General features: G+C 38.8%; 1 protein-coding gene across 4 annotated transcripts in view; it reads left to right on the plus strand.

Moving 5' to 3' along the window:
* The window catches only part of SBF2 (SET binding factor 2), a 472123-nt gene that overhangs the window by 301527 nt on the left and 152968 nt on the right, over window positions 1–17628 (plus strand). For all 4 annotated transcript variants that reach the window (XM_056115864.1, XM_056115865.1, XM_056115866.1 and 1 more), the window contains exon 16: window positions 1195–1344. In XM_056115864.1, coding sequence (XP_055971839.1) covers window positions 1195–1344 — 150 coding nt within the window. The remainder of the gene's footprint in view (window positions 1–1194; window positions 1345–17628) is intronic.

The following is a 17628-nucleotide window of genomic DNA, read 5'->3' on the forward strand; positions in this document are numbered from 1 at the left end:
GCTGTGAGCAAAGAAAATGCCTTTCCTTGTACTATTGCTCTGGCCCCAAGATTGTAGAATATTCTAGTCATTATTAGAATAAAACAGTGGTTACATCGGTAAGGTAAAGGTAAAGGCCCTCCCATTGATCGTCGATTTGCTCGAGCGGGCCCAGTAACCTCTCCATTGGAGACTTTGTTGTTACTGTGTCTGGCATATCCAATACTCTAGGTAGCTTGCCGGGCTCTCCGAGAGGGGCAGAGGAATTGAACTCGGGTCGGCCATGTTGGCCGCTTGTAAGGCGAACGCCCTACCCGCTGTGCTATCACTCCAAGTTACCTGTGTTTCTTGTTTTTCTGGTTTTTTTTTTTTTTTACTCTTCTGTTTATTCTTGCCACGAAAATGTAGCAAGCAGTTAGGGGAAACGAATGTCTAATTGACAGTAACCTTATCCCATGATCTGATGCACAGTCATTTTTGTGACCAAGGTTTTTCACCAAAACTTGATGAATTTTTTTTATTGCAGTTAATGTTTTAAATGTTTTATATGGACCTGGGAGTCCATGTAAAACATTTGTCTTATGAAACATCATAAGACACTCCTTCCCCATTTTTCATAATTGCCACACCATATTTGATAGAGAAATATATATATACGTATATATACATATATATGCCTTTCGGAGAGCCTGGCAAGCTACCGAGAGTATCCCGCCTGCACGGCAGAGCCTGGCAAGCTAGCCATGGCATATTTGATATGCCAAAAACAGTAATAATAATGAGTCTCATTCCCCTGACCTTGAAAGAGCCTCCAATACGGCAGCACTGGGAAAGATGAGTAAGGAGAGGCTTCTAAATCTCAGGGCTGCGATGAATGGAGGTATTACTGGTGCTCGCTCGAGTAAATCGAAGAAAAACGGGATGACAGTGATACTGTGAATGTTTTATAAACTAATTCTACTTATTATAATTCTTCTTACTATAATTCCCATAAAATAATTCTACTTTTTATTTGTGTTGCTTTATAAATAAAATAACTATAAATCCACCTATCACATATTTTTTCTTGGTAACAGATCAACTCTCCTAGGAATTTAACTCTACTCATAACTCTGTTAAATACTTTAGCAGGATACACTTGAATTTTCATGTGATTCAAAATTGTTTTTTCCTAATGGTACGTTTTTGTTCATTTCTGCCTCTCTTAACATTCAGACCCTCCCTGCTGCACTGAGAGCCCTTAAAGGAAAGGCAGCAAGACAGTGTCTTACTGATGAGTTGGGTCTGCATGTTCAGCAAAACAGGGCAATATTGGACCATCAGCAGTTTGACTACATCATAAGGATGATGAACTGTACTCTACAGGTAAATTTTAGTTCTTTTATGTAGTTCCTTTTAATTGAGAAAATTATCCATTTTTCCAGGAGATTTAGCAATTACTAAGATGATATCAAATTCTTGATCCTTCCACGCTGATGGGATATACAGCTGGTAGCCTTACCATTTATTAGTTGGCATAAATACTTAGGGTTTTAATTTCTTTATTTTCTCTTGGAAAATATTGATTTTCATTACAAATTTGATAAGAAAGCTTTCTAAATATGAAAAGTGAGCTTTAAGCGTTCAATTAGAAGACCAGGAATACCACTGAGGGATAGAAACTTATTTGTGTGAGGCACTGGGTTCAATCTCAAAAATAAACAACCCCTAGAACTTTTAGTTGTATATTTTCATCTGTATTTAGTCAACTTTGCAGTTTGTTTTTAGTTATATGATTAAGAGAAAAGGTAAGAATGGTAGATAGTCCAAGTTATTACTCAGTTCATTATTCACTGAGTACTCTATGTCTATAAATTATGCAGAAATAGTTCTAAAATGGCTTCAAAATGTTTATTTTTTGTTGTTATTGTTGTATTTTTGGATTCATGTTGTATGCATTTTAATCTTTTCTATTTAGGCACCAGGATTTGTAAAATTATTCATAGTTGAATTTCAGGTAGACCGTTTCCTACATCTCTCCCATTACCAGTATCAACTTTCCTCCACCAGTGTCCCCACTTACCCTCCTACCCCCCAGCCTGTTTCCTTGGCAGGCACATTTTTAAGTTTGGTTATTTGGGCCTCATGCTTTCAGTTTTGTTGGTTCTATAATTCAAACATATAATTAAATAACCCCACTTCACCATTAATGTGATTGTGTTACTTTCCATCTGCCTCTTTTTCCTTTCCACCCTTCAGATTCTCCCTGCCACCCCCACCCCGCCCATCTTCAATTCTTTAGTCCTGATTTTAGGGTAATCTAGGTATCCTACCTTTGGATGTGTGTGTATGTTCTTACACACGCATCATCCTCGAGTCCTAGTTTTATTTTTTATTTGAGTTATATTTCTAAGAGGGGAAAGGCATTATTTTGATTGTTTGGGGGTTTGTTGTTTTGCAGCATTCAAATATTCCTTCACTGACAGCTACAAAATAGTTTGTAATAGATTATTTCACAAATTCACAAAAATAGATTCTATCTTCATTTTAGTACACGCTGTTGTTTAGCACTATATAGAGGCTCTTCTCAGTTAAAAATGGGCTCACATGTGATATTTGTATTTTAATGGGCTATTTATTACCAACTTGGGATTTATTTGTGTTTATATTCTTGTTGTAACAATGTCACTTGTGGGGATTTTACATGGCATTCTGAACATTTTTTCACAAAAGCTTAGAGTTTTAAGGCAGAGAGGCCAAACATCTGTGTTGGTGTTTTAAGAAAGGAACATTAATTAAATGAACTGATTTGTAACTGGTGATTCAAAACCTTTAGTAATTTTTGATTTTCTTGATTTTGAAGTTTTTCTCTCTTCCATGCCCTCAAGGGAAAAGTAAATGGAACATGAGTACTGCCAAAGGGGTGTTTTGTTTATCAACCTCTTTTAATGACAAGATAAATTTTTAAAGTACTGATTAATAAAGGCCACAGATTACTATTATGTATATTTCAATTATATAAGAATTAAAAGTGAAAACTCAAGGTATATGGAAGACAGTATTGCTAAGTTGATCTATAGATTCAATACAATTTCAATCAATACTGCAAAAGACTTTTTCTAGAAATTGATTGGCAGACTTTAAAATTTATAGGGCAATGCAAAGACTTTAGAATGGTCAAAATGATCTTGATACTTGGGTATAACTTAAGCATGGACATATTTGCAAATATAGAAGTCATGCCAAGCATCCTCTCAGACCACAATGGATGTGAAGGCAGAAAACAACCATAAAAAAGAAGACAAGGGAAAACACTCCCAACAAGTGGAAGCTGATGAAAACACTGCTAAATAACAACTGGATCAAAAAGAAAATTGAAAAAGAGATAAAAGGATTCCTGGAAAATAAGAAGAATGAAGAAGAAAAGAATCAGAATTTGTGAAACACAGAAAAAGCTGTACTAAGAGGGAAATTCATAGCAGTACAAGACTACTTTAGAAAAGAGGAAAAAGCTCAAGTCAGTGAATCAAATACACATCTGTAAACAAAAGTGGAAGAAACAACAAATGAATCCCAAAAGTTGTACAAGGAAATAATAAAATTAGAGCAAAAATCAATGATATGGAAATCAAGAAAGCAATACAGAGAGTCAATGAAACAAGGAGCTGTGTCTTCAAAAGAATAAATAAGATAGGGACCAAAGTAGTGGTATAGTGGGTAGGGCACTTGGTTTGCATTCAGCCAACCCGAGTTCAATCCTGGACACCACATAATGGTCCCCCACCCATCGTCAAGTGTGCCTTATCCCACAAAAATAAAAAAATAGACCCGCCTTTGACTAAACTCATGAGGGAAAACAAAGAAGATGCTTAAATAAATTGAAGCAAAGTTGAAGCTGAGTCAAAAGGGGTGAAATTGCAGCAGATCCCTCACAAATCCAGATATTGGAGCTTGAGAGATAGTATATATAGTGGGTAGGCTGCTTGTATTGCATGTAGCAGACCCAGGTTCAATTCCCATCAGCTCATGTAGTCCCCTAAGCCCACCAAGAGTGATTCTTAAGCACAAAACCAGGGGTAAATCTTGAGCACAGCTGGGTGTGCCCCCCCTGGAAAAAAGGAAAAAAGAAATCCAAGATACCATGAAAGGTTACTTATGAGCATCTCTATGCTGTTCTTAGAATCTTTAGATTTTTAGATCATGTAACCTCTCAAAAATGAATGAGGAATAGTAAACCTGAACAGACCAATCACAAGTAAGGAAATTGAAATAGTAACTAAGAGTCTTCCCAAGAACATAATTCTGGAAAGATGGAACAGTGGTTAGGGTTCATGCCTTACACACAGACAGCCCAGGTTCTTCAGTTCTTACTACTAGGAGTGATCCTTGAATGTAGAGCCAAGAGTAAGCCCTGAGGATCTCAAGGTGTGACCTCCCAGGAACAAAAAACAAAAGCTCTGGTTTAGATGGGTTCACTTTTGAGTTTTATTAAAAACCTTTAAGAAAGACCTTTATTTCAAACTCTGAAAATATCAGAGAAATGGAAGTCTTTTCTAACACTTCTCTGATGCCAACAGTATATTAATATCCAGAGCACATAGAGATACTACTTAAAAACAAAATTTCAGACCAATTTTATGATAAGCATAAATCCTCAATAAAATCTTAGCAAATCAAAAAAAATAAAATGGAATTCATCCTAGGGTTGCAGGTTGGTTCAGCATATGCAAATCACTGCACTGCACTGAACTGTTCTCCCCTTGTTCATGGATTTGCCCAGTAACATCTCCATTGTGAGACTTTGTTGTTACTGTGTTTGCATATCGAATGCAACACAGATAGCTTGCCAGGCTTTGCCATGTGGGCGAGATATTCTCAGTAGCTTGCTGGTTGTCCGAGGGGGCGGAGGAATCAAACCTGGCTCGGCCAGCTGGCCATGCACAAGGCAAACGCCCTACCGCTGTGCTATCGCTCCAATTAATGTAATATACCATATCACTAATAGGAAAAGTAAAAATTATATGATCATGTTAATTTAATCATATTATATGGATCATATCAATTAATGCAGGGACCAGATCCAGCATCCATTCATGATAAAATTGTCAACAAAATACAGGTGGAAGGAACCTTCCTCAAAATAGTCACTGCCATTTATAACAGACCAAAACCCAGTATCATTCGCAGTGGGGAGAAACTGAAAGTATTCCTTCTGAGATCAGGCACAAGGCAAAGATATCCACTGTTTCCACTATTGTTTAATATTGCATTGGAAGTACTAGCAACCACAATCTGGTAAGAAAATGAAATCAGAGCTTAAAAGATAGTGCAGTGGGTAGGGTGTTTGACTTGCAAGAGGCCAACCTGGATTCCATTTCCAGCACCACATATGGTCCCCTGCACATTGTCAGAAGTTATCCCTAAGCACACAAACAGGAGTAAGACTTGAGCACTACTGATTATCACCCAAAACCGAAGAAAAAGGGATTCAAATTGCTAAAAAGATCCTAAAGAGTTCACAAAAAGATTCTAGAAACAATAAACCACTAAGTTTGTCAGCTACAGAGTTAGCAAGCAAAAACCTGTCTCATTCCTGTGCACCAATAATGAAATAGAAGACAAAGAGATCAGAAAGTCTATACCATTCAGTATAGTATACAAAGACATCAATTACCTAGGACTGAACAAAAGATGTGAAATGGCTATACCATGAAGACTCTAAATCACTTAAGAGATAGAAAACCTTAGAAACTGTGAAGATATCCCATGTTCTTGGATTGGAAGAACCAGTACTGTTAAAATGACCATCCTACCTAAATTACTATATGGATTCAATACAATTCCAATCCAAATCTTGACATTCTTAGGGCCAGTGTGATAATATAGTGGATACAGGACTTGCCTTGTACATGGCTACCCCGGGTTCAATTCCTGGCATCCCAAATGGTCCCCTGGGCCTTGCCAGGAGTGATCCCTGAGCACAGAGCCAGGAATAAATCCTGAACACTGCTGGTTTGACCCAAAAACAAAACAAAACAAAAACAAAACAAAAAACAACTAATCTTGACATTCATCAAGGACTTAGAATGGTCAGTAATAAGGTTTGTGTGAAATCATAAAATAACTCAAACAGCTAAAGTCATACTGAGAAAATCAGGAGGTATCTCATTGCCTAACTTGAAACTACATTATAAAGCTGTAGTTATCAAAATAGCATGGTACTAGGATAAGGATAGATTCTCTGACCAATAGATTATAATCAAGTACCCAAAGGCAAATCTCCAGATCTATGGTCAGCTAGTTTTTGACAGAAGAGCTAGTTATAGGTAGTGGAGTAAAGATATCCTCTTCAACAAATGGTACTGAGAAAACTCAATTCTTATCTCAAATCTTACACAAAGTCCATTGAAAGTGGATTAAAGACTTTGAGATCAGACCAGGGGCTGGAGCGATAGCACAGCGGTAGGGCATTTGCCTTGCACGCAGCCAACATGGCAGACCCAAGTTCGATTCCTCCGCTCGCATGGCAGAGCCTGGCAAGCTACTCGTGATGTATTCGATATGCCAAACACAATAACAACAAAGTCTCCAATGGAGATGTTACTGGGCCCGCTCGAGCAAATCGATGAACAACGGGAGGACAGTAACAGTGACAGTGACAGAGATCAGAGCAGAATCCAAAAAAATACATCGAGAAAAATATAAACAAAACGCTTTAAGATTTGAACCTCAAAGGTGTCTTCAGTGATACGGTACCATTACAAAAGGCATCAGAGAAAAATTAAACAGATGGGAGACTGGAGAGCTTATACAGCAGGTAAGGCATTTACCTTTCATGCAGCAGACCCAGGTTCAGTGGACCCAATATGGTGCCCTGAGCTTTGTTAAGAGTGATTCCTGAGCCAGGTGTAGGACCTAAACATCACCAGGTGTGACTCAAAACACAAAGGAAACTTTTTTTAAATAAATAGAACTTTATCAAATAAATAATTTTTACAGTGGCTAAAGATACATGAGCTAAAACTAAAAGACATTCAAGTGAATGGAAGAAAATATTCACAGTCAAGACATCAGGTAAATGATTAATATCCAAGATATATAGCACTGTAGCACTGTCCTCCCATTGTTCATCGATTTGCTCAAGCAGGCCCAATAACGTCTCCATTGTGAGACTTGTTGTTACTGTGTTTGGCATATCCGCAATATGTCACAGGTAGCTTGCCAGGCTTTGCTGTGCGGGCAAGTGAGATACTCTCGGTAGCTTTCCGGGCTCACCAAGAGGGGCGAAGAATAAAACCCGGGTCAGCCAAGCCAGCTGCATGCAAGGCAAATGCCCTACCCCAGTGCTATCGCTCCAGCCACACAGCTTATTTTATTTTAAAATTTTTCTTGGAGTTGCTGGGAATTGAATGTGAGGACCTTACACTTGAGAGGCATTCTACCAGTCTCATTTCCGGTCTGAGCCTTGTATAAAATAGTACTTCCCCATCCATTTCTTCTATCTGTATCTTTCAGGGCGGTTGTAAATTTCAGGGACATTTTTAGGGACATTTTTAAACTCATCAAGTCACGCAAATTAATATATCTATATTCATCTGTAATTTACTTTTGGTTCTTTATGTTGATGGCCAGCTACCAGGTTCACAGCAAACAAACATTACCAAGATCAGTATTAACAGTAAAGAAATAAAATGACCAACTTGTTGCCAAAAGTGCTATCTCATGGGAAGTTTTCCTTTGTTCCATGACTGTTGTTTACTTATTGTTCTATCATCTGCTTGGTTTTACTCTTTATTCTCACAGACTACTAATATCCTTAAACTTATTCATTCTCATGGCTTTTATCTATAAACCCTCAAAACAGTCGTATAAAGTCCAGAAGAAATAAACATCAAAAAACCTAAAGTTGTTTGCCTTGGAAGTGGAAGATACTTTCATTGCATGAAAACCTCTTCATTTCTGTACAGCATGATTTTATCATCAAATCTTATAATTAAAAACACATAAGATCTTCAAATTTTGCATTGGTAGAATGATTTTTCATTAATTTATAACATTAGAAAAAATCCAAGATATATAAAGTACTCACAAAGATCAACAAAAATAATTCATGAACTCTCTCAAAAATGAGGAGAGAAAATGAATAGATATTTCTCTGAAGAAGAGAAATAGCCAGCAAATGCATGAAAAATGCTCCTCATCATTGGTTATCATGGAAATTCAGATAAAAATAATTGCACATAAAAAAGAAATCTGGGAACACTCTGTGTTGGTGGGGCTTGGGTAAAAACAAATCTCTAATCCAATGCTGGGGGAAATGTTGCTGGTTCAACCCCTATGGAAAACAGTATGGAGCTTTCTCAGAAAACTTATGGAGCTACCATCCAAGCCTGCAATTCCACTTTTAAGTTTTCTACCCCCAGGAGAGAAAAGCATGCATTCAAAAGGACATATGCACAACATTATTCACTGCAGCACTCAGCAGAGTTGGTTAGGATGTGAAATCAATCCAGGTGCCTCGCAAAAGATGAGTGAATATAATTAAAGTATGGTATAGAGACACAGTGGCATGCTATGCAGCCACAAGGAACAATGAAATCGGGCAATTTGCTGCAACTTGAATGGAACTAGAGGATATATTGAGTGAAGTGAGTCAGAAGGACAAATACTGGATGGTCTTATTTTTCTGTTATCTTAAAAAAAATAACAGGAGAAAGTAATACAAGGTACAAAGGAGGGGCATAAACAGAGATAAATGGGAGGTAACAGCAGAGGGAGTCAGGGGTCTCATGCATATAGGTAGTATAGAGGTGTGATACATGTATATATTTAAACTTCAGAGCCAAGAATACTGTAGCATAAGATCTGAACTTCAACACCCAAATAAAACTGTCAGTGAGGCAGGACTGGGAGTTCCCCCAGAGGGAAGCTGGAGACAGTGGTGGTAGGATTGGTGTTGGAACATTGTATACCTGAAACTGAACAAGGAATAACTATGTAAATCACAGTGCCTTGATATTTTTAATTTTAATGTAAAAAGATAATTTAAAAATTATTTCAAAATGACCAAAGTTAGAACATCCAGTTACCTGGTTTCAAGATTAGTAGACGTTGCTAGTAGAAATAGGAAGTATATGCTTTGGAAAGTAAAAAATATTTTGATATCACCAAGTGTGATGTGGAAATGTGGGAGAGAAGATGAGAGAAGTTTGAGTTAAAGTGAACAGACTGAAAACACATAACCTTAGCTAATACCCAAAACCCAAATAAAAGTAGAGAATTTTTCTTTCGTGCATAAATGTATAGAAAAACACAGGAAGAGACAAAAACAACATTTTGAAAACCAAAAAGCTGATCGATGGTTGACTTTACTAGCGGATCCAAGAAACTTTAATTTTTCAGTTGAAAATCGGAAATGTGCTTTAATACATCCCTATTTACAGAACTGCAAATGACTCAATGAATTAGGGACATCAAGTTATTTGAAAGCGGGAAGTTATGGTGGAGTGAAAAAATTTTTTAAAGGTTTGAAAGTATTCTAAAGATGTAGTTGGATTCCTCTCCCAGACCCTTTTCCAATTCTGTATAAACAAACAGCTGCCTCTCTTTTACCCGGGCAGAAGATTAGAGGTCTGTTCCTTTCTTTCTTAAAAAAGAAAGGACATTGTTGGCCTGGGAGGCATTAGGTCTGACTGGTGGATATATCATTTTGTTGCAAAAAAAAGGAGGTTAATTGTATGTCAGATATGGATAAAACCAGCCGACTTGCTCCCTTCAACTCCCAGAACTCTGGCAGCCAGCCCTCAAGATAGGGCATTGAAAGACAATTCTCTAAGCAAAGTGACCAACTGAGAGAAAACAATTTTACTAAAGATACTGAGATTGAAAGTTTCCTCACAAAACAACATAGCCATGTTATATTGTAGTGAATTGCTCAATAAGCTTCACCATGCGTGGATTCTTTCTCATTCTTTGGTTTACTTCTTATAGAGAATGACCTGAGCAGAAGTAGGCACTGAACAAAGTCACTTCCGACTCTTCACCATTTTTCTTTTACTCGACTTTCATCCCCACACCAGTCTCTTGTGGGGAACCATGCAACCAGTATTTAGAATTGCTCTATCCCTTCCTCCTTGTGTGCCTTTGTCACTTTGACTTCCTTGATTAACTTTAGGGGTTTTGGTTGTTTTTTTGTCTCTAAAACTGGGTCATTATACCTGACACCATACACCTTTTGCATTACAACAAAATTTATACTTTACAACTGCATGAGATTTTCCTCAACTGAACACCTTAACCAAATGTTGGTGTTTAACAAATTTTTAATTTATAAATTTCTGCAAGTCTTTTGATTGTAAACGTGTATATATCATTGTAGTTAAAATTTGCATTTCCTCAGTAATTAATAAAATGTTATACCTTTTCATGACTTTTTTGGCTTTGCATGATTTTTATTGGAAGAAAATGACAGTTAGCCCGTTGGCCTTTTCTCTCTGCCTTGGTAATCTTTTTCTCATTGATTTATATGAGTTTAATAGACTCTGAACAATAGTCCTTTCACATTTCAGGTATTTCTAGTTAGTAACTGGCAAATTTGCAATTTAATGCAGTCAATTTTATTAAATCCTTTGTTGTTTGTGTTTTTATGTCTTGTACAAGAATCCTTCACTACCACATGGTTACAAAGATATTTTCATACCCTTTTAAAAGGAGTGACTTTCTCAGGAATAAGCCCCAGCCCCAAACATTGCTGGGTGTGGCCCCAAAACAAACAGTAAATCGACTGCCTTTCATATTTAAGCTCTCAATATTTAACCTTTTTATATTTAAGTCCTTATCTTACATTTATTTTTGTTTGTATTAGATAGTCTTCCATTTTATTTTTTCAGATAATGACTGTTATCTGCAGAATGATTTAATAGCATATCCTTTCTCCAATGACTTGCTGTGACCCGCTTTTCATACATCACATTTCTATAAACACATGGTTCTGTTCAGGATTTCTGTCTAATCTACTTGCTTATTTCCACAAAAGTGTTATATATATAGCATTAAGGTTTTGTAATAAATTTTAATATTCGTAAAGCTGTCGCTAATCTACATCTTGAAATACCTTGAAGTCTACACCTAAGATAAGCCTCACTTTAATTGCTTTCTGTTTTCATATGTAATTTTAGAATCACTTTTGACTTCTGTCAAAAATTCTTTTGGAACTTTGAAGTTACATTGAAGCCATCGACCGATTTGGGAATAGCTGACATTGTTTCAAAGTCTTTCTATTTTTAAATATATTTATTAATGTATATAGGCTTTTAATTTCTTTGGGAGGACCATACCTGCCAGTGTTTGAGGGACTAGGCTGTGCTCAGGATTGAGCCTGGTGCTCCTTTATGCAAATGCTCCAGTCCTTTGAGCTGTCTTTCTCCCCCTTTTTGTGTATTGCTTTAGTTAGGCTGGTCATTTTGACAATGATAATTATTCCAGGTCATGAACTTGAAATAGTTCTTAGTTATATTTAACAATAACTTGTATTTCAGTATATTGTCTTTCACAACCTTCATTAAGTTAATTCCTAGACAGTGTTTTGAAACACAGTTTTAAATGAGCTTGTACATTTTTGTAGCTGTTCTCGTATGTTGTTTGTATCTAGAAGTCTAACATATTTTGCATGTTGGTTTTGTAGCCTGCTACTTTGCTGCATTGGTACAATAATATTATTAACCAACAATGATAACTGTTGTTGCTAATAATTTTTTTGTGAAGTCTTTAGGTTCTTCTAAATATATAATCATGTTATTTATAAGGCCCGGAGCAATAGCATAGCGGGTAGGGTGTTTGCCTTGCACACAGCTGACCTGGGTTCGATTCCTCCATCCCTCTCAGAAAGACCAGCAAGCTACCAAGAGTATCCTACCTGCACGGCAGAGCCTGGCAAGCTTACCTATGGCTTATTCGAAATGCCAAAAACAGTAACAAGTCTCACAATAGAGACATTACTGGTGCCCGCTCGAGCAAATCAATGAACAACAGAAGGACAGTGCTACAGCGTTATTTACAAAGAGTGATTTGTCATTTCACTTCTTTTTTAAGTGAATGCTATGAATTGTTCATGACTGAGATTCAGTTGTACAGTGTTTCAGCATTCATCCCTTCACCAGGGTGCACTTCCCACCACCAATGTCCGCAGTTTCCTCTTACCCCTCCACCCCCTGCCTTCCTTTATGGTAGATATCCCCCCACACACACACCAGCTTTTAGGCACTGTGTTTTGCCTAAAAGGATATCATGCTGATATCTTACTGAAAGGATATCATGCATATCACTTTACTTCCTTTAGTCACCAGGCAAATAGTTCTTGTCCAGAGTGATCATTTCCTGTCAGTAGCCTTTTCCAGTACCATCTTGAGTATTTGTGGTGAAAGTAATGACTCTCTATGCCTGCTTAGAGGGAAAGCTTTTAGTTTTTGACATGGAGGGTATGATGTTTCTTCAGTTTTCTGGAAATGCTTCAGAAATGTAGGAAATGAGTCTTCTTTGAATCCATCTAGCTCTGGACTTCTTTTTTTTTTGTTTGGAGGAGGTTTTTGTTTTAGGAAATGAGTCTTCTTTGAATCCATCTAGATCTGGACTTCTTTTTTTTTTTTTTTTTTTCGTTTGGAGGAGGTTTTTGTTTTTTTAATTAGTTTTAATTTTCTTACTTGTGATTGGTCTAGTTAGGTATTCTGCTTCCTTCTTATTTTTCAAATTTAAAAAATTAATTTATGGTTTTAGGGCTACACCCGGTAGTATACAGGGCTTGCTTGTGGCTCTGTATTCAGGGATTGCTTCTGGTGTGCACAGGGGATCAGATGAGGAACCAGGGATCTAACCCAGATCAGCTGCATGCAAGGCATGCACCTACCTGCTATACTGTGACTCCAGCCTAAATCTTCTGATTCAGTTTTTGGGAGACCATGATTCTAATAATTTGACCATTTCTACGTTCCCAGAGTAATGGGGTTGTTCATTATAACATTTTATGATTTTTTGTGTTTCTGAAGTATGTTTTAGAACTTCTCCCCTTTGTGATCTAATTTAGCAGAGTTTCTCTCTCTTTTTCTTCTAATTGAATCTAGCTAAGGATTTGTCAGTCTTTAGAATTTTGAAATTTTTATTTACTCTTTACATTCTTTTCTTGATTTCTATATCATTGAATTCTGCTCTTTTTATTATTACCTCCATCACTTACCTTGACTTTCATTTTTCTTTAGTATCTCAAGGGCTGGAGCGATAGCACAGTGGTAGGGCATTTGCCTTGCATGCAGCCAACATGGCCGACCCGAGTTCAATTCCTCCGTCCCTCTTGGAGAGCCCGGCAAGCTACCGAGAGTATCTCGCCTGCACGGCAGAGCCTGGCAAGCCACCCATGATGTATTCGATATGCCAAACACAGTAACAACAAAATCTCCAATGGAGACGTTACTGGACCCGCTCGAGCAAATCGACGAACAACGGGAGGGCCTTTACTTTATCTCAAGATGTGAAGTTAGGTTATTAATACGAACCTTTTGAGTTTGAGGGGCCGACTCTTCAGAAATAAGATTCCCTTTCGTATCTCACTGTCTCCCATCCCCAACCATTCGATTATCTGTTTTCAAGTGGCTTTCTTTTTGGCCAGTGAGATTTAAAAGGACCAGATAAGGTAACTAGATTTACCTGGTGTCTCTTGCCTTTTAGCCACTACCACCTTAACACTTTTATTTTAGACTTTTTCTTTTATTTTGTCTGTTTTTGTTTTGATGAGGGAGCCATGCCAGCTGTGCCCAGGGCTTACTCCTGGCTCTGCACTCAGGGATCACTACTAGTGGTGCTCAGGGGACCATATGGAGTACTGGGGATCAAATCTAGGTCAGCCTCATGCAAGGCAAGCACTCTGCCCATTATTCTATCTCTCCAGCCTCTCTTCCTTATTTATTTATTTATTTATTTATTTTTTGCTTTTTGGGTCACACCCGGCGATGCTCAGGGGTTACTCCTGGCTCATACACTCAGGAATTGCTCCTGGCGGTGCTCAGGGGACCATATGGGGTGCTGGGAATCGAACCTGTGTTGGTCATGTTGGCTGCGTGCAAGGCAAACGCCCTACCCACTGTTCTATCACTCCAGCCCCCAGCCCCTCTTCCTTTTGTTTGATCATATTTTTCCTAAGAATCTTTCTCGAGTTCTTTAAAAATAAATTTTAGTCATCATAATTTATAGTGCTATTCATGATCAAGTTTCGTGTGTACAATGTTCCAGTCCTGCAGCTTCTGCCATTGTCTGTTTCTATCCACCACTCAGTGCCCAGCCCCCACCCCTGGCACTCCCCCTTTCCTTCCTACAATATCAGTTTAGACAAGTTTAATTTTTGGTTTTTATTGTTGTTATTTTGGGGCCACATTTGAAGGGGGGGAGAGAAGAAAAGAGCCTGCCATAGAGGCAGACGGGGTGGGGGTAGGGGGTGATGGGATGGAACCTGGGAACACTGGTGCTGGGAAAGATACACTGAAGGAAGGGTGGGTGTTGGGATACTGTATGACTGAAGTCCAATCATGAACGTCTTTCTAATGGTTTTATCTCACAATGATTCAATAAAAAGGTTTTAAAAATTCATGTAAAATTTTAAAACATTCCTATCTTTTATTTTTTAACACTCCAAATGCTTACTAAGAGAAAGTGCTCCTTTTGGGAACTGCACAGTCCCTCAGATGGTAGTAAATTGTCTGCACTACCTGTATTTTCTCTTTCACCTTGTTTTCATTTTTTTATAGCTTATGTAGATTATATTTGACTTTTAAAACTTTATACATTAAGGTTTTCAAAGTTGTACTGCAGTCGTACTGCAGTTGCTTCAGGCATCCCTTAGCTCTTAATAGACCAATTTGTTATTTCCTCTAGTTTGTGTCCCCTTTGATGATGGAGTCCTTCTCTTAGAGTAAGACTGTTTCCAAGTTTTCACTTTGTAGGTTCATATTTATTGGGTGAAAAAATGAAGGTGTTAGCATGAAAGTGTATTTATTCTTGATAATTGTATAAAGGACTTGTATACAAAACTGAAGATGCAGGCCAAAGCAATAGTACAGCAGGTAGGGTGCTTGTCTTATATGCAGCTGACCGGGCTTTGACCCTTAGCATCCCATATAGTCCAGGAGTGATTCCTCAGTGTGAAGTCAGCAGGAACTCCTGAGCATCTCCAAATCTCACCCCAAAACAATAATAACAAAACCCTTCAAGAAAAAAAAAAACCCTCAAGGTGCTTAAGTTTTAGTTCGGTATACATGAACCCTGTCCCTCACAGTCTGCCCACCTCCAGAGTACAATGGCTTGTTCTTGTCCCTATGCAATTTTCTATTCAGTATATGTTTTCCCAGTCTGAAATCTGCAGCTAGAGTCCTGTGGCCCCTTGCTTCCCTGTAACCTGCCACTGAGTCTCCCTAGGATTATATCCCAGTGTCTCCCTGACCCCTCGGCTTTCCTCAGTCTCCAGCCACAGTCACGTGTATGTAGGTGAGATCCCAGCTGTCCTGGGGTCTGTCTGGGTGTAGGTGAGAGGGCAAAGAGAGCATTGCCTGACTGGAGGCTTCCTTTTATCCCCTGCGGTGTCCCACCTCCGGCCATCACATTATCTATTTTGACTGGATACCTCTTTCCTTGGCAGGTGAGATTCAAAATGACTAATTCAGTTTTTAAAAGTCCGTCTGGCGCTCTATCCTTCTACTGTATAAAAGACACTTAGTTGTAAACTAAAAAATACCCATTTTTTACGGTCAGTCATGGTCAGTCACGGTCCTCCCGTTGATCATCGATTTGCTCGAGCGGGCCCAGTAACGTCTCCATTGGAGACTTTGTTGTTACTGTGTCTGGCATATCGAATACGTCACGGGGAGCTTGCCAGGCTCTGCCGTGCGGGCGAGATACTCTCGGTAGCTTGCCGGGCTCTCCGAGAGGGGCGGAGGAATCGAACTCGGGTCGGCCATGTTGGCTACGTGCAAGGCAAACGCCCTACTGCTGAAGACTTTGGGGGCCAGTCTGTTAAAGAAAATACAGGGTAGTTTTTTCTGGGGGCCTTTCTGTGAACTAATCCTATATAAGTAAAACAGTCGAGAAGCGAGGGAGAAGGAAGCGGGATGATGTGTACAATGAGTGGGAAAAGTAAGGGAGATAGAGCTGGGGAGCCCTGACAGAACCTCAGAGCCTTTGCAAGGCGCTCTCTCTCTCTCTCTCTCTCTCTCTCTCTCTCTCTCTCTCTCTCTCTCTCTCTCTCTCTCTCTCTCTCTCTCCTCGCTCTCCTCGCCTCCTTGCTCTCCTGACTGCAGTGCCACCCTCTAAGCTATCTGACGTAAAAATATTCAGCCTTTACTATCACAAATTGCACACTTTGCAGCCAATTTTATTTCAGATATTGGACTCCTACAAGTAGTCTTTTAAAACCAATACTTTAATAATAACTAAATAAATGAATAAGGGTCATTCCCACTCCCAGCAGTGCTCAGGGTTCCAGGGCCTCTCCTGGCAATTCTCAGTCAGGTGATGTAGTCCTGGAGGTTCTGTGCTCAGATTCAGCTGTGTCATGTTCTGGGGACTCTGCCCAGCAGTAGCTGGGGAGAAATGCAGTGCAGTGCCAGGTATCACATTCAGGGCATACAAAGCATGTTCTTTATCACTTGAGTTATCTCCCAGCCTCATGTGTTTTCTTATGTGTATTTTCTAGTTTCAGGTTTTACATCCAGACTTTGGGTTTTGTTGTTTTGTTGGGGTTTTTGTTTGTTTGTTTGTTTGGTTGGTTGGTTGGTTGGTTGGTTGGTTGGTTTTGGGCTCCCTAGGCAGTGCTACTCCCAGCTCTGTGCTGGAAGTCATTCCCTGTGTTCAGGGAACTGTGTAGTGCCTGGAATCAAACCTAGGGTCTCTCATATGCAAAGCAGAGCTCAGGGGAACCCTGGAACACTCCTGGTAATATCTGTCTCTGCTTGGACCTGGCAAAGTGCTGCTCAGGCACAGTGGTTCTGGAAACCAGCAGAGCCAAGCACAGATGCTAACAAGGCTGCAACTGGTGGTGCTCAGGGGGCCACGGACCAAACCCAGGGTCTCTTAAACTATCTCCCTGATCCCTTATATCTAAGTCCTTAAATTATTTTGAATTAATTTTTGTGTTGAGTGTTAATTTGTGTTCTGCTTCCATTCTTTTACATGTCCAGGTTTGCCAACACATTAGAGAAAACAAATTTTCTTTCACTGAGAATTTCCTTGCTCCATTATAAGCTCTTGCCTTTTTATTTTTGCCATAAACTGGTTCTCCATATATGTGTAAATTTATTTTTGAACTCTCTTTTCCACTGTTTTATGTTTCTATTTTTATTCCAATGCATGGTATTTTAATTACTGTTGCTTGATCATACTGTTTTAGGACAGGAAGCATGATACCTTCATTTTTTTTCCCCCTCGGGAGTATTGCTATTTGGAGTCTTTTGTAGTTCCAAACAAATGTCTTTTTTGGGGGGTGGGGGTGTGGGTTAGGTTTCCATTTTCTGCAAAGAATGTCTTTGGGATTTTAATAGGGAATAGTGTATGTGTACATTGCTTTAGGTTATATACCATTTAATTATGCCAATCTTTCCAGTCCATGAACACAGTGGGTCCAGGTCTTCGTATTTT

Source organism: Sorex fumeus, unplaced genomic scaffold, assembly GCF_029834395.1.
Source record: "Sorex fumeus unplaced genomic scaffold, SorFum_2.1 ptg000030l, whole genome shotgun sequence".
Lineage (NCBI taxonomy): Eukaryota > Metazoa > Chordata > Mammalia > Eulipotyphla > Soricidae > Sorex > Sorex fumeus.